Here is a 16833-nt window from a genome sequence, read left to right as displayed (position 1 = left end):
AGACTATGCCACTGGACACATAACCTACTTCACAAATCCACACTAATAAGATTGGAAGACTTAGGAGCTTTGCTTAGAACATAGAAACAGACACAGAAAGGCAGCCAAAATGGGAAGACAAAGAAGCAGAAACCATATAAGTGAAGAGAACAGAGATCCAGATATAATGGAGTCAAGCAATCCAACAGATGCAGAGTTCAAAATACTGATTATAAAGATATTCAATGAACTTTTGCGAAGTTTAGATGATTCAGTGAGAACTTCAGCAAAGAGATAAAAACATAAAAATGGAAATGTAAGTTATAAAAGGGAACCAGTCTGAAATGAAGCACACATTATTTCGAGATGAGAAATATATTAAATGGAATAAACAAAGGAAAAAACAAAGTGAATAAAGAAAAGGATCAAATGTCCTATCTAGAGGATAAGAAAGCCAAGAACTCACAATCAGAATGGCAAGAGATAAGATGCCAAGACTATAAAAATAATTTAAGAAGCATATGGGACACTATTAAGGGTCCAAATATCTGTCTGATGGGTGTACCTGAAGAAAATCAAGATGTTGAACAGCCGTTTGAAGAAACAATAATGGAAAGGTTCCCTAACTTGATGAAGGAAATGGACATAAAACCCCAGGAAGCTCAGAGAATCCTAAAAACCAGGAACCCAAAGAGGCCCACATAAAGACACGTCATAATGAAAATGCCAAAGGTTAAATACAAAGACAGAATCTTAAAAGCAGCAAGAGAAAAACAATAGTTATTTATAAGGGAACATCTATAAGACTGGCAGCTGATTTCTCAAAAGAAACTATGCAGGATAGAAGGGCTTGACACAAAATATTCGACGTGATGAAGACCCAGGATCTACAACCAAGAATACTTTATCCAGCAAAGCTATCATCTAGAGTTGAAGGACAGATAAAGAGCTTCCCAGACATAAATAAGTTAAAGGAATTTATCGCCATCAAGCCAATATTATAGGAAATGTTGAAAGGACTGCTTTAAGAAGAAAAAGACATGTATCGAAAAAAGGAATAAAAAATGGTAACAACTATATTCCTATCAATAAGTACCTTAAATGGAAAAGAATTAAGTGCTCCAGCCAAAAGATAGAGTGGCTGAAAAGACAAAGAAACAAAACCCCTACATATGAAAAGGAAGGGGATGGAAAAAGATATTGTTTTGATGGACCTAGGAGGTATTTAAGTCAGATAGAGAAAGATAAATACCATATGATTTCACTTATATGTGGAATCTAAGGAATAAAAAGAACAAACCAATCAAAAACAGACTCACAAATATAGTGAACAATTTGATGATGGACAGAGGGGAGGGGAGTTTGGGGGGCTGGGAGAATGGGGTGAAGGGTTAAAGAAGTACAAAATAGTAGCTGAGGGATGGTCACGGAAATGGGGAGCATGGCAGAGGGAATGCAGTTAGCATTAATACGTTGGCTAGTTGGAGGGTCAGAGGAGGGAGGGAGCAATTGGGGGTATCATTTTACTTGAAACTAATCAAAATAAATAAATTTTAAAAAATAAATAAAGAATACTACTAATTGTCTATACTAAAGCTCACTACTTTTTTTTGACAGTTCTTATTTCATTATTCGAAGACACGGAAGTTGGGTAATTCGAATGTGGTAAGTTCTAGAATTACTTCTTATTAATAATCACTAATATTTGTTTTTTTAAAAAACTTGTGTTTGCAGTTGATCATAGAGCTAGATGAAAATTCATGTTTTTACTTTAAAAGTTTATATATGCATGAGCAAGTAGAATTTAATATTTATTATACATTTAATTTATTTTATATCTCAATAACCACATATATATTAAATTCATTCATTCAACAATTATTTATTGAGTATCTACTCTGTGCCAGGTACAATTCTAGGTACTAGAAATATAGCAGAAATAGAATAGAAAACTAAAAATGAAATCCCTGCTGTCATGTAACTTACATTCTAGAAGCAAAAAAAAAAAAAAGCAAATAAGTAAAACATATTGTTTTAGATGGTGATTAGTGCAAGGGCAAAACAGATTTATCCAGAGGCATTTTAAGAATTATTTTAAAAGATGATTGTGAAAAATGTAATTAAACATAAGTAGAAATATCCACTTCTATTCCTAAGATATCCTTATTAATAATTAGGCATTTAATGTGAGAATTTACTAAGATTAGCCAGATACCAATAACTCGAATTCAGTTCACTTCTAAATTATGTGGTTTTAATAATAGTTTTTCTTTTTGTATGTGTGGATTTAAAAATTTTTAAGCAAGCTGCTTTGGTATTTCAATCAAGAATACTTAATAATAATTTGACTATAATATTCTTTCTAAACTTGTGACTCATGGACCAATTTAAGGAATGAGGAGTATAGTGTATTTTAAACATGTACATGCCTGTAGAAAGAGAACTGTAATCTTAAACTGAGATTTAAATGTTTATCACATTGAATACTCTTACATATGAGGACTTGAAAGTTAGGTGATACTGGCTTTAAAAATCAAATACAAGTCAAATTGGTTAACAAATAACCATTGTATATGGCTTAAAATAATCCATTTGATAAGTGATTTTAATATTTGTGAGAAGATTCAGTTCAAGTCATGCCTTTAAAATGAAACTGAAGCAGGTAGCCACATGTCTCAAATGTGCTTTCATTTTCTTCTGCTTGGTATACATTTTGAGAAAATGTTTCTTAGTCTCATTTTTCGCTATCAACAACACATTGTCATTTTTTGTGTTCCCTGTTGTCTTGTTCCATATGTTCAATTTTAAATAAAATGTATAATTTATAAATGTTACGAGATGTGTGTACAATATAATCTTCTAGATAAACATTTTCATAATGGAAAAGTGATTCTCACAGAGTTATTTTCATCTATCCCAAATCATTTTGAGTAAGTCTGGAAGCAGACAGACCGCGTTTTGCCTGTCAATGATGCAGGCTGGTGTTTTACTTCTTGGCAGCCGAATAACGACTTAGGCTCTTATGAAACTAATAGCAAAGATTCTAGCACAGAGCTATCAAATTTCATTCCATCCCTTGGCTTATTTGCCACAGCTCTTTGAAATGTTCACAAGGGGCTTTCTTAGATAATATCTTGTTCTTTTTTGTCTGGAGCAAGTATAGTGTGTAAAAATAAAAACGAATAGGACACCGTCTTTATGCTCAATGCTGAGAAGCCTTTGTGCTCATCATGTGTGTGTGTTCGTGTCCCTCAGTCGTCTGTTGTGCATCCGTTGCTGCAGCTCGTTCCTCAACTGTATGAAAGAAGAATGAAGAGATTCAAAGTGGACGTACGTAACATGAACTGCATGCTTGCTTTGACCCTCTGTGTAGGGCAGTTCTATTAATTCTCAGTTATGTTTTATAAGCTACCCTTCTTCAGGATAAACCCCACATGAACACCCAGTTTGTCTGAGAGCATCTGTTTACAGAAGTTTTCACACTCAGAAAGAAAAGAATTATTTCCCTTCTCCATCGTATGTCCCTTTTATCTCAAGCTGTGGGCAGTGAGGGAAACTGGGATTTGATTCCCTTCCAAGGACCATGACCCTCCCAGTGAGGAAACCTATTCTTGGTTTAAGAAGGGACATGGCAGTGTGCCTAGTCATTAGGTGGGAATAGGAGAAAAGATCAAAGATAAATTACTTCCCCTTTCTATACAGGTTGGCAGATGGCTGGGATAGCAAGCTTTCTATTCAAGTATTAAAGTGTTAGTAAAAATGAAGTAAATATATCAGAAACTCAATGTAGGTATTTTGGTTTTTTTCCCATAATTAACAAAAATATGGCCCAATATGTTTAAGTTGAGTATAGCTATGTTACCACATTTTAAAGCTCAAAGTTGTGGAGTTTTTATTGTAATTTAAAAAGAACCTTTTTTCAATGATGAAAGGTTCAAGCTATTATTTTTAAGCAATGACTTACATTATTGTAATACATTATAACTTTCAGTCTTATATTATCTCATTTTATTCTTTTGGCAACTCTGTTGGTACTTATACAAATATTGTTATCCTATCAATATTAAAGGGAAAACAATTTAGAACAATTAAAGGTGTTTCCCAAGATCATTCTAGTAAGTGAGATTAGAAATTACAACAGTGTCTTCTGATTTCTAGCCTAGGGAAATATTTTTTTCACTGTGCCATTCCTTTTATAGCCTAATCTTGGATACTTCTATTATTGTTAGATTTTTCATTAATTTAAATACTGTATTAATTTCATTCTTCTTAATGTACTACCAAAAGTCTTCAAATACTTCAAATAAAAAATGCTTACAATCTAGGCAAATAAGTTCCTCAAAATTTATTTTTTATGGTCACTATTTCCTCCCTAAATTCTTCACATTCTTAAACTAAGCTTCCATCTAGGGAGATAGTATCTGCTGCCAATCTAAATGAGAAATGTAAGAGGAACTGTAGTAGTGCCTTAAAATTATAGAATTTCCCATATGAAAAAAAAAAATCAAATCAGTGTCATCAAACTTTCCAGAAGTAATATATACTTTTTGAATTAACTTTTACTTTCTGAAGAGTTTGTTTGATTAAAGAATAGTGTAAGATTTCAATTTAAAGATTCAGTTCCTTAAAATATATCGACAAATTATTAGCTTACTATATCACTTCAGGGTCATTATTTATATAACCAAAGCTAAATACTCAGTATGTGGCCAGCTTTTTACTTTGTCTGAATATTCCACCATCAGTGAGACTATATTTCCAGACAATTAGCTAGAAATGTGAACTTTTACTTTGTAGTATATCCTGTTGGACAAATGATAACTCCTTAAAGTATTTTGTAGCAAGACAAATTTCCTAGGAACCTATAAAAGAAAAAATGTAAGATGAGTAGAAAAAAAATACAGTAGTGTTAGCTTTGCTGGGCCCAAGTCGTCTCATTTAAAAACATTTCAATAGTGAAATATTTTGCATTCTTAAAGAAAACAAGTTTTCAGATCATAGTGCATTCTAACAGTTTTCTTAATTTTCTTAATTATTACAATACTACTCACTTACTGCTAACCCCACATCTTTTTTATTCTTACCTCTCAAATTCTTTTATATATTATTCTCTCTCCGATGATAAGATTAAAATGACCTGTATGTTTGTATTTAAAAGTTTTACAGTTTGGCACATTTTAAGTTACTTTTGTCCTATGTTTCTTATTTTTCTTACTTAAGTATATAAATGTATAGTTTCTATGTATACATTTTTGAATATTAAAATTTTCACTCTTTTAAGTAACTTGGGCAGATTTATAGTCAGGATGAAAATTAGGTATAAAATATTGAGAATATATTTGTTGTAAAACAAGGATTTCAGAATTTTAAAGCCGCTCTTAGAATTTAAGAGCCACTCTTAGAATTTAATAATATAATTTTACTTATATTATGGAATAATTGAAAAAGGTCTTGTTGACAAATTTTATAGTGATTGCCATCCTGATACTTTTGTAATAAGTAGTTGTTGAAAATAAAAAGCTATAAGAACCAATTTTATGAAAACCATAAAATTTAAATATTTTTTCCATTAAGTTTAAAATGAAATGTTTTAAGAAAAGCAACACTTCAAAACACACCCATTATCTATAATTGGTTTGTTCCTACTTTGTATTTTTTTATTATCATTCCTGTAAATATAATTATATTGGGAAAAATCTTCTGAAGTTTCATTAAATAAATATAGTTTGCTAAAGTTATACCTCAATTACTATTTAAATTCCTATAGAAATGTTGTGTATTTTAGCTCTGACACAATTCTATTTTATGTTTTTCCCTGTTCTTGTGTTAGCGCATACAATATATTTTTTAAAGAAATTATTTTGTTCTAACAAAATGCTGAAAGATTTTATTTTATTTATTCTATTTTTTTCAATTACAGTTGGCATACAATATTAGATTCAAGTATACAGCACAGTGATTAGACATTTATATAACTTAAGAAGTGATTACTCCAATAAATCTATTACCCACCTGACATCATACATACTTATTACAATACTACTCACTATATTCTGAAAGATTTTAAATGTAGTTAATTATGAAGTGTCTGTCATTACTCTTTCTACTTATTGATGAATATACATACAACTGATGAACTTCCTGAAAATAAAATCTGTTACATTGATAAGGAAATTATTTTAAAATATAACATTTGATGATACTGCTAGTTGTTGAAAATTCTTCAGGTATAAAGATTAACTATTAATATAAATTATATACTCGAGTCATTGATTTCTTCTTTGTTTAATTATATTTTAAATTAACCTTGAACTTCACTATACTCTCAAGAATTTGTGCATATTTTTACTGTTATTTGATTTGTAATGCCCTCATTTTCTCTTCTAGGAAGAATTCCAAGGTCCTATTACAAGCCAAAGTCGAAGATACTTTTTATTCAGGGTATGCATATACTGTATTGTTTTTGAAAAAAATCAATCAATACCCAAATTGAAAAATAATTTCACTGTGCATTTATTTACATTAACTCATAAGTTTTAGTTAAGTTTTAAAATTTATTAATAGATATTTGACATCAGGTTTTATAGTCTGAGAGTCACTTCTGTCACCGCCTTATTTCCTCAATATTATTGCATCTCTGATCTCTTCTCTAATCCACTATTACTATTTGTAAATACCCCAAATGTCTTCATCTATTTTAGCTTAGTTCCGTAACATTTCATGTGCAGGAAGTGAGTATCTTAAAGATGTATAACTACTTAAGTTCTAAAGAATCATTTACTAAATGTTAGATTCAGTAGATGGGAAAATTTATGACCATTTTCAAAAGTTTTTAAAATGAAAGAATTAACTACAATAGAGGCTATAAGTAGATAAAACTTTGTAATTGTATTTAGTATTTTTATGTCCATATTGTCTATGAAATGTGTTTCTTTATAAGTAGCTATACTTTCTAAAATATTTGTATCCCTAATACATTACCAGAGATTTTTTCATTCATTCATTCAGCAACTATTTATTGAATTTCTATTGGGCGCTGGATAATGTACCGAAGGCTGGGAATATAAGGCCAGATAGAGTTCCATTCTTATGCTCTAAGAGTTTACAGACTAACACAGGAAATTGATAAATAAATACAAAATACTATGTTAAATGCACCTTCAATCCAGGGGATATAGTTTCTAAAATAAAGACACTTAACCCAGGCTGGGGAGTGGAGGAGGTACAGAGAGGTTTTAAGCGCCGAATTAGAAGAATCAACAGGAATTAGCCAATGAAATATTTACCTAAGGAATTTCGACTTTATTGTAGAGGCTAAGGAGAGCCATATGGTTAAGATTTGCATTTTGGAAACAAATTCTAACAGTAAATTGGAGAATGGATTGAAAGGAGCAAGACTGCAGAGAGGAAGAAATACCACTCATTGAGCTCATTAGGCTGCTTTCTATGAAAATTAACTTCCCTCCTTAGTTACACTGATTTATTACTAATTTATTATTTTCTAGCCACGCAATGGAAGAAGGTCAGAAGGTTACACTTAAAATGGTATGTGTTTCACAATTCAATTGAGTTTAAAATTGTTTTTTTTATAGATATTCACACATTAAACTATGCTCAATATATTTCTATTATTTGATTGCATGTGCATATTACTATTCTGTATAAACACTACAATTATAGTGACTGTGAGGGCTTTAAGGTGAAAAATGCCAGTGTTTTACTAAATTTGTTTATTTATGTTGTGCGTTCCTCAGACTATGATGCAATAGTTATTATCATAGATTTTGTAGACATTGACCTTTATCATCATTTGTTGTGCATGTAGTTTATGTAAGAAATTGCTGTTATCATGGTAATCAGTGTCCACAATGATGACTCAGAACTTACAAACTGACTGTGTTTCTGTCTTCCAAATGACCTATATTCAAAGACTCCTTATAAGAGCTCTGATTTACCATTTCTAGAGAACTAAGAAAATGTGGGAAGATATGAGAGCATAACTTCTTTGGGATTCCCAGAATTTCAACCTCAATGCTGGAAATATGGTGGACACTTAACAACTATTAAATGGCCCTACATGTTTAATAAATATGTTAACTCTAATATCTTATTAGGCTATGAATTTTAAAATTAAACCCGAATGCAGATTGATAAATTTACACCACAAAAATAGAAGTACATTCTACTATCTTTCTATTATCCTAAATGCAGATTCTATGCTGAACATATTTTTGCAAATATTATATATATATAATTTATCTCAACCCTTAATACATATTTAGTTTAAGAATGTTAAAATTCTTAATATTTTTACTTAGGAACAAAAAATCAAAATGCACTATTTCTAACCAAAATTATATAATAACTAAAAAATGAAAAAAATGCTGACACTGAATAGTAAAACTTATGAGACTCTGCCAAAGCCATATTCAGTGGAAAATTCAAGGTTTTAAGCATTTTTAAGCAAGAAAAGAATGAGTGAATTAAAGATTTGACTCGTAAGTTACAAAAGAACAAGGTGAACCTCAGAAAAGCAAAAGGAAGAAAAGTATAAAATGAAAGATGAAATTAATGAGTTTTTTAAAATAGTAAAGTAGAAGAATTGGTAAACAAAGCAAAAACCTGACTCTTTGCAAAAAAATTAAATAGTCAAATTAGCCTAGCCTAATCCAGAAAAAAGAAAGAAACCATAAATATATAAAAATACAAGTGAAAAGGAAATTAAAAGAGACATTGATGAAATGAAATTATAAAAGAGTAATTTGTAAATCTCTGTGCCTGTAGTTTGAAAACCTGCATAAAATGCGGATTACCAAATAAAGTATATGCTACCAAAATTTACCTCAGAAAAAAGAAAAAAGTCTAAACAGAATAATGGCCATGGGAAAAAAATTGAAAACATTATTTAGAAACTTTCCCCTCAAAAAGTCCTAGGCCAATAGATTTTACTTTTTTCCAGCTCGGAGAAGAAAGAAAAATCTCAAAACATTTTCATGAACTCAGCCATGTATTTTACGAAGCTAATACCAAAATCACATAAAAGTAGTATAAAAAAGGAAACTAAAGTTCTAAGCTATTTACTGTTTCCAAGATTATAGTCTACATAGACTAATTCACTCAGAATTTCATTTTATTTTGTCAACAGAGAAGCAGTTCAATAATCATTTTTAATTTGTTTTTGTCATCTGATTATCTGAGGTCTTACTTTGTCCTGATAACTTATATCGACTTAAAGAGTGGTTAGACATATAATAGGATGATTTAATTGCAAATACATAAGGAAAGAAATACATGGGAAATAACTGCAACTTTTGAAATATTCATAAAATTTACTGGCATCAATGAACTTTAGCAAACCACTTTTATACAGTTAAATACTGTAAAATTTTCAAAAATACAGGAAATTTTCCATCAAAGAGAGATTAAATGATAGCTAAAAATATATAGACTGAAGAAAAGCTGAGAAATATCTCTGATGTCAGTTTCATTATCCATGACAAAATACTTATGGAAACGTCTATATGCCAACATTATCTACACATTCACATTACTCATTTATACTTGAATCTAAATTCAATTTTTTTCTTTTTACAGAATACCAACTATTTCCACAGAAGCAATGTCATGGAATATAAAATATACTGAAATTGTTTTCTTCTCAAAAAACAATCCTTGCTAAGTTTAATATGTTTGAGAATCCCAGTGTTGTAAACATTCTCAGTAAAAGTTGGTTGAGATTGTAAATGTTTAATTTTTTGAAACTTTAAAGTGTCAAAATATTTTTTCTTAGTGTTGTAATGATAAATAGTGTGTAATAAAGCTGTAAATAATAATGTTTCCTTAGATCTCTGCAGCTTTTGACACTACTGATACACATGTTCTTTTGTTATTTTTATTACAGGCATTCAGTAGAGAGTTGAGTTTTAATGAGCTATTTTTATTTATCCTATTTGGATTTTGTCAGTGAAAAAATTACCAGCTCTTATAAATACCAGAATGCCCAATAGCTAAAAATCTTAGAATGTGAATACCAACTAAACCTGTTGGAGGATTTGGCCATGATCCATCAAATAGACCAATATGCAACTTTTGATTTCTATTCTGTAAAATTGATGTCTGATTGCTACAAACATTATCAAGGGACTAGATTTTTCTACCAACTGGTAGTATCCACTTTATCTTAAAAAAAAAAAAAATCGTTTCACCTTGCAACATCTGAAAGGCAATCAGTCTTGTCCATTACCATAAAGAAAACAGTCTTACTAGTAGAGGATCATGAATACACTGGGAAAACTTTTTACATCAAATCAGTGATTGTTGGACACAGAATTAACTTCAGATCGTGTTGAGATCATCTTCCTTCAGGTTCCCCCTCGGTTTTTCCTTTTTGACACCCCGCCTCTTATATAACCAACTACTCTACCAAGCAGGTTGCCAGCTGATTATAGAAGGGTGGCTCTCTGAGTGGATAAAATTAGGTCTTATATTCTTCAAAGTAGAGTGTCTGACAAACCTATGTCTTATTAATGTTGACCACTGATTATAGCTTAAATTATGCCTTATGTTAATTAACAAAGTCTCTGAATTTCATATCTTCTCAACCTGTGTGAAGAACACATGGAAAGAAGGGAGCAGAATAGAACAAAAAGTGCATTCCTATTTAAAAAAGAATTGCCTTTGGGCAAGGGAAACAAAAAAAATAAAACAAATGGAATTACATCAAGCTAAAAAGTTTTTGCACAGCAAAGGAAACCATCAACAAAACAAAAGGACAACCAACTAATTAGGAGAAGATATTCACTATGATACATCTGATAAGAGGTTAATATCCAAAACATATAAAGAACTCATACAACTCAACAAACAAAACAAATATTCCAATTAAGAAATGAGCAGAAGACCTGAATAGATATCTATTCAAAGAGGAAGTACAGATGGCCAACAGACATAAGAAAAGATGTTCAAGGTCACTAATTATCAGAGAAATGCAAATTAAAAACATGATGAGATATCACCTCACACCTGTCAGAATGGCTATCATCAATAAATCAAAGAATAAGTGTTGGTGAGGATGTGGAGAAAAGGAAACCCTCATACACTGTTGACAAATTGGTACAGATACTATGGAGGTTTCTCAAAAATTTTAAAATGTATATACCTTTGACCCAGCAATTGCTCTTCTGGGTATTTAGCCAAAGAAAACCAAAACAATGATTCATAAAGATCTGTGCACCCCTATGTTCATGGCAGCACAATTTACAATAGCCAAGATATGAAAGCAACCTAAATGCCCATCAACAGAAGATTAAATAAAGAAGTTACGGTTCATATATACAATGGAATATTACTCAGCTCTTAAAAAAAATTAAATCCTACCATTTGCAATGACATAGATGGACCAAGAGGTTATTATGCTGAGTGAAATAAGTCAGAGAAAGATAAATACCATATGATTTCACTTATATGTGGAATCTAAAGACTAAAAAGAACAAACTAATCAAAAACAGACTCACAAATATAGAGAACAATCTGGTGACGGCCAGAAGGGAGGGGGATTAGGGGGCTGGGAGAAAGAGGTGAAGGATTAAAGAAGTACAAATTAGTAGTTGACAGATGGTCAAGGGGATGGGGAGCACAGCATAGGGAATGCAGTTAGCATTAATATAATGGCTAGCTGTAGAGCCAGCAAAGAGAAGGAGCAATTAGGGGGATCGTTCTATAAACTATATAAATGTCTAACCAATGAACTGTATACTTGAAACTAATCATAAAGTAAATGTGTTAAAAAATGAATTGCCTTGAAAAGATGGGGACTTGAAAGCTGAGAGGGCCTCCTGTTCTAAAGCCTTAGATGCATAGGGCAACATTAGCTAGTGTTATGCATAGTAATTCAACTAGCATGAATTTTGTATTGTCAAAATAAGAAAAGGGAGTTGAATATTAATTTACCCAACAGTTCCCAGGGCCTCTCAGAAATTCAGGAACTTAGGTAGCATATATTTTAAGGCTCCCACGATATTAAAATGACGAAAAAATACCAAAACATGGTTACAAAAATTGATGTTTTAAAATATTTTATATTTAATGGATTACTATCTTATCCACAAACACAACAAAAATATATAGGCTATTAGAAGTATAGGATTTGCATTAAGTGTTAACTGGGCACTACAGATAAACTGGTCCAATACTGAATCCAAATTTAAAATTATGTCCTTAAAAACATTTTCCAAATCCTATAGGTATATCTCTGTGACATGCGTATAACCTTATTTGGCAATAACATCAAATGTTTTCCCCATGTCCCTGGCAACTCCTAATAAACATCATCTGCTTCAAGAAACCCAACTATCTAGATTTCTTACCTACAGCCTGAGCTCCTGTCTCCTACAGGAAGTTTGTTTTTCAGATCGGGGTAGAGAGCCATTTGAGAAACTGATGAAAGCTGGGTCCTTAACTCCGCCCCTCTCCCCCAAACAAAACTGTACACATAAAACAAAATTATGTGTATAATCGGTGGCTGGGATCTAGGCATCCCCTAAAATCCATCCAAATATAGGCAATGGGCTCCAGGTTAAGAACTCCTCCTATGAAACTTTCTCTGCCCAGGATTTTGTTATTTCTCCATGAAGACAAGATTCAGGGATTGAAGGGTGTCAGAGGGCTCAGAAACAATGCGTTGGTTTGGTGGTGGTGGAAGGAAGGGTAGGGGGAATATCAGCATCAGCACCACGACGTGAATAAGAAAGGCACCGTTTAGGATAAATACCCCAGGATCTGGTGCGTCTGTACCCACAGCCACCTCCTAGGCAAGGCCTCCGCGTTGCCTGGTAACAGCTGCACAGGACGCAAGTGCATAATCGTGCGTAAGAGGCCTTGGTTCTCTCCCTCCGCTCCCCGTGGGTGGTGGAAACCACAAGGCCTGCGGCGGGATCCCTTCACGCCTCCCGGAGACGTCAAAGTTGAGTCCTTCGCCAGGTGCCAGACGACACCGGCTGATGAGGGTTGAGACTGAAAATGCAGGTGGGCGATGTGGCCACAGGTGACTTGGGGGCACCCAGCTGGGCCTGAGGCTGAGAACCAAATGGGTGCTCAGTGGGGTCCCCAGCTGGGCCCGAGGCTGAGAATCAACTGGGAGGGTGGCCCACGGGGATTGGATTTTAACATTTCTTTTTGGTAAGAGCTAAATTTTGCCAGCGCCTCAAGATTTGAGGGAAAGCCAGATTAATTCAAGGAGAATGCTGTTTTTTCAACACTCAAGACTTGGATATGTTGTGGGATGAATCGTTAGGAGTTGTTTGGAATTGTGTTTCACACCTTCTTGGAAATCTTACAGCTGCACTATTTCTCACTTAAGAAATAAACAAGCAACTTTAGCTCAAGTGTATTAAATTTAAGTCTCCTGTCCCACTACCTTAAAAAAACGTCATAATGGAAACCTTGGTAGCTGCATTTATCTTGAGAAAGACCACCTGTCCCTGAAGTTTCTCCTACCTGATTGCAGAAGCTCTATTAGGCTTCCATTTATTCCTTGAAGGCTGCTACTCTGTCTAAAGCATCCTTATTAATCAGAAGCCTGTGCTTTTGTTTCTTTACCAGAGTGAAATGCTCATTTTCCGACTTACAGAAACAGCTTTTTCCCACTTGCTTTCCTCAATTAAAACCACTGTGGTTTTTCTTGGTTTACATATTTAATTTTGGTATTCATAATACTGTATTTTTTATTAGGATATTTTGAACATAAACTAATATAATTTTTAATGGATAGTTCTTTTGTGTTAATAGATTCCTAGCAAGTACATTTTATCCAGTGTATGAAGACTTTTCTATACACTATAGTGAGTGATCTGAAAGGAAATTAGGAAAACAATTCCATGTATGATTATATCAAAAAGAATAAAATACTTAGGAATAAATGTGACCAAGGCTACCTTGTACACTGAAAACTATAAAACACGGCTGAAATTAAAATCGACATAAGTAGGAAAACATCACACCTTTCTAGATGGGAAGACTTAATATTGTTAAGATGTCAATACTTCCTAAAGCAATCTAAAAATTTAATGTAATCCCTATCAGAATCCTAATGATATATTTTTTGGTAAAAATAGAAAAACCTATCCTAAAATTCACCTGAAATCTTAAGAAACCCAAAACAGTCTTGAAAAAAATGAACAAAGTTGGAGGGCTCACACTTTCTGATTTCTATAAAGTTACAGTAATCAAAACAGTTTGGTACTGGCAGGAAGACATACAGAGTGGGATAGAAAAGAAAGCTCAGAAAAACCCTCATGTATACAGTCAAATGATTTTCAATAAGGGTGCCAAGACCATTCAAGTGAAAAGAGGCTGTTTTGACAAATGGTGTTGGAAAAACTGGATATTCACATACAAAAGTATGAAGTTGAATTCCTAACTCATATTACAAACAAATATTAACTGAAAAGGATCAAAGACCTAAAAGTGAAAACTAAAACTATAAAACATGTAGAAGAAAACATAAGAGGAAGCTGCCATGACATTGGATTAGCAATTATTACTTGGATATGAACACAGGCAACAAAAGAAAAAAAAAAAAAAGATAAATTAGACTTCATCAATATTTAAACTTTTATGTATCCAAGGATACTATCAACAGAATGAAAATGCAAACCACAGAATGGGAGAAAATATTGTCAAATTATATATGTGATTAAAAAAATAATATCCAGAATACATAAAGTACTCCTAAAATTCAACACCAAAAAGACAAAGAAAAATAAGCACATAAAATGATACTGTACATCTATGTCATTAGGGAAATGCAAATTAAAACAAGACAACTATACACCTATTAGAATGACCAAAATCTGGAACACTGACCATACCAAATGCTGGTGAAAATTTGGAAGCAATAGGAACTCTCATTCATTGCTGGTGAGAATGCAAAATGGGACAGCCTTTGGAAGACAGTTTGGAGGTTTCTAATAAAACTTAAAATATTCTTACCATTTGATCCAGCAATCACACCCCTTGGTATTAACCCAAAGGAGATGCAAACTTAAATGTCCACACAAAAATCTGCACATGGGTGTTTATAGCAGTTTTATTTATCATTGCTAAAACCTGGAAGCAACTAAGATGTCCTTTAGTAGGAGAATGGGTAAATAAACTGGTACATCCAGATAATAGAATATTATTCAATGCCAAAAAACAACAACAACAACAAAAAACTACCAAGCCATAAAAAGACATGGAGGAACCTTAAATGCATATTACTAATCAAAAGAAGCCAATCTGAGAAGGATGCATACTGTATGATCCCAACTACATGCCATTCTGGATAAGGCATATCTATGGAGCCAATGGAAAGGTCATGGTTACCAGGGGTTGGGCAGGGGAGGGATGAATAGGTGAAGCACAGAGGATTTTTAGGGCAGCGAAAACACTCTGAATATCATAATGATGGATACATGTCACCATGCATTTTTGTCCAAACCCATAGAATGTACACCAAGAGCGAACTGTAATGTACACTATGGACTTTGGGGTAATTGTGATGTGTCAGTGTAGGTTCATCAGTTGTAACAAATGTGTCATTCTGATGGTGGATAATAATATGTGTTCGGGCAAGAAGCATATTGAATACCTTTTCAATTTTACTGTGAACCTAAAACTGTTAAAAAAAAGTAAAGTCTTAGTAAAAAAATTTGTTGCTGTTTTATTTTGACTTTAAATGAGGAATTTGCTTTAAACAAAGGTATCACTCTGGTAGTGGATGTTGATAATGGGAGAAACTATGCATGTGTGGGGATAGAAGGTTTATGGGAAATCTCTGTACCCTCCTCTCAATTTTGCTGTGAACCTAACACCACCCTAAAAAATTAAATCTTAATTAAAAAATTTAGAAATAAAATATAAAAAGTGGGCAAAAAACTTGAATAGACATCTCGCCAAAGAGGATATACAAATGGCCAAAATGCACATAAAAAGATGCTCAGAAAACATGGCGGAGTGAGAGTTGTCCTCAGATCTCTCCCCTTGAAACAACAATATACTGAACATCTAAAACTGAACAAAAAACACCCAAACTGCACACAAGCACGTCTGAGCGTGGGATCTGTGTATAAGAATTACCACAGGTCAGATCCTTGGATGTCCGGCGGTGGACTGGGACAAATAAAGAAGCTACCTCTCTCAGTCTCTGGAGCCCCCTTCAGGAGGAGGGGGAGGGGAGAAGATGCAGCAACTTCCCTGAATAATTCTGCCTGGAAGTGCCAGGACTTTTCTACGCAGCTGGCAGCAGGGCTCAGTCATCAAGGCAGAAAGCAGAGAAGTGGGATGGGACTGCAGAGAAACAACAGTTGATTTCTACCGGCCCCCGTTGCAAAACTGAGGCTGAGCTGCAGCCCCCAACGCCCAATCCCCAACCCAGAGGGACCCTCCACCCATATTCTCCAAGACTGATCACCGCGGAGCCCTAGGGAAATCTGAGCAAACACTACCGACTGTTGCTAACACTGACAGGGACTGAAACTGAGAGTAGCGAGTGTGATTAAAATCTACAAGAAAATAAAAGACATTAGGCCTTATATAAGGCAGAGATCCAAGAGGCTTACACGCCACCTACCTGAAACCAAAAGAAAAGCGTCTTCTTTGTAGCAGGCTAAAGAGAGACCTTTATATAACAAATCTTCTTTCTGGAACAACAGCAGAATACACTTCAATTAATGCCCAGGCAGAGAAATAGTCCATTAAACACCATGAACAACAAAGGTGACAAAGCATCTCAGAAAGAAAGAGAAAAATCTCCAGAAAATGAGCTTACAGACATAGAAATGTGAGACTTAAGTGACAGAGAATTCAGGATGGTAC

The 16833-nt window shown here is 33.3% G+C and overlaps 1 protein-coding gene across 4 annotated transcripts in view; it reads left to right on the top strand.

Annotated features, from left to right (window-relative positions):
• The window catches only part of NMU (neuromedin U), a 48246-nt gene that overhangs the window by 19900 nt on the left and 11513 nt on the right, over positions 1-16833 (top strand). For 2 of the 4 annotated variants that reach the window (XM_039845255.1, XM_039845254.1), the window contains 3 exons: positions 1597-1644; positions 3235-3309; positions 6367-6544. In XM_039845255.1, the coding sequence (XP_039701189.1) occupies positions 1597-1644; positions 3235-3309; positions 6367-6519 (276 nt within the window). In that variant the 3' untranslated portion in view covers positions 6520-6544. Of the gene's footprint in view, positions 1-1596; positions 1645-3234; positions 3310-6366; positions 6545-7484; positions 7525-9573; positions 9774-16833 lie in introns of those variants that run through there. The other 2 variants (XM_039845256.1, XM_039845257.1) reach the window with 2 other exon arrangements.

This window comes from Pteropus medius, unplaced genomic scaffold, assembly GCF_902729225.1.
Source record: "Pteropus medius unplaced genomic scaffold, Ma_sr-lr_union100, whole genome shotgun sequence".
Lineage (NCBI taxonomy): Eukaryota > Metazoa > Chordata > Mammalia > Chiroptera > Pteropodidae > Pteropus > Pteropus medius.
The sequence above is the reverse complement of the archived record's forward strand: the minus strand, read 5'-3'. Positions and strand labels throughout refer to the sequence as shown.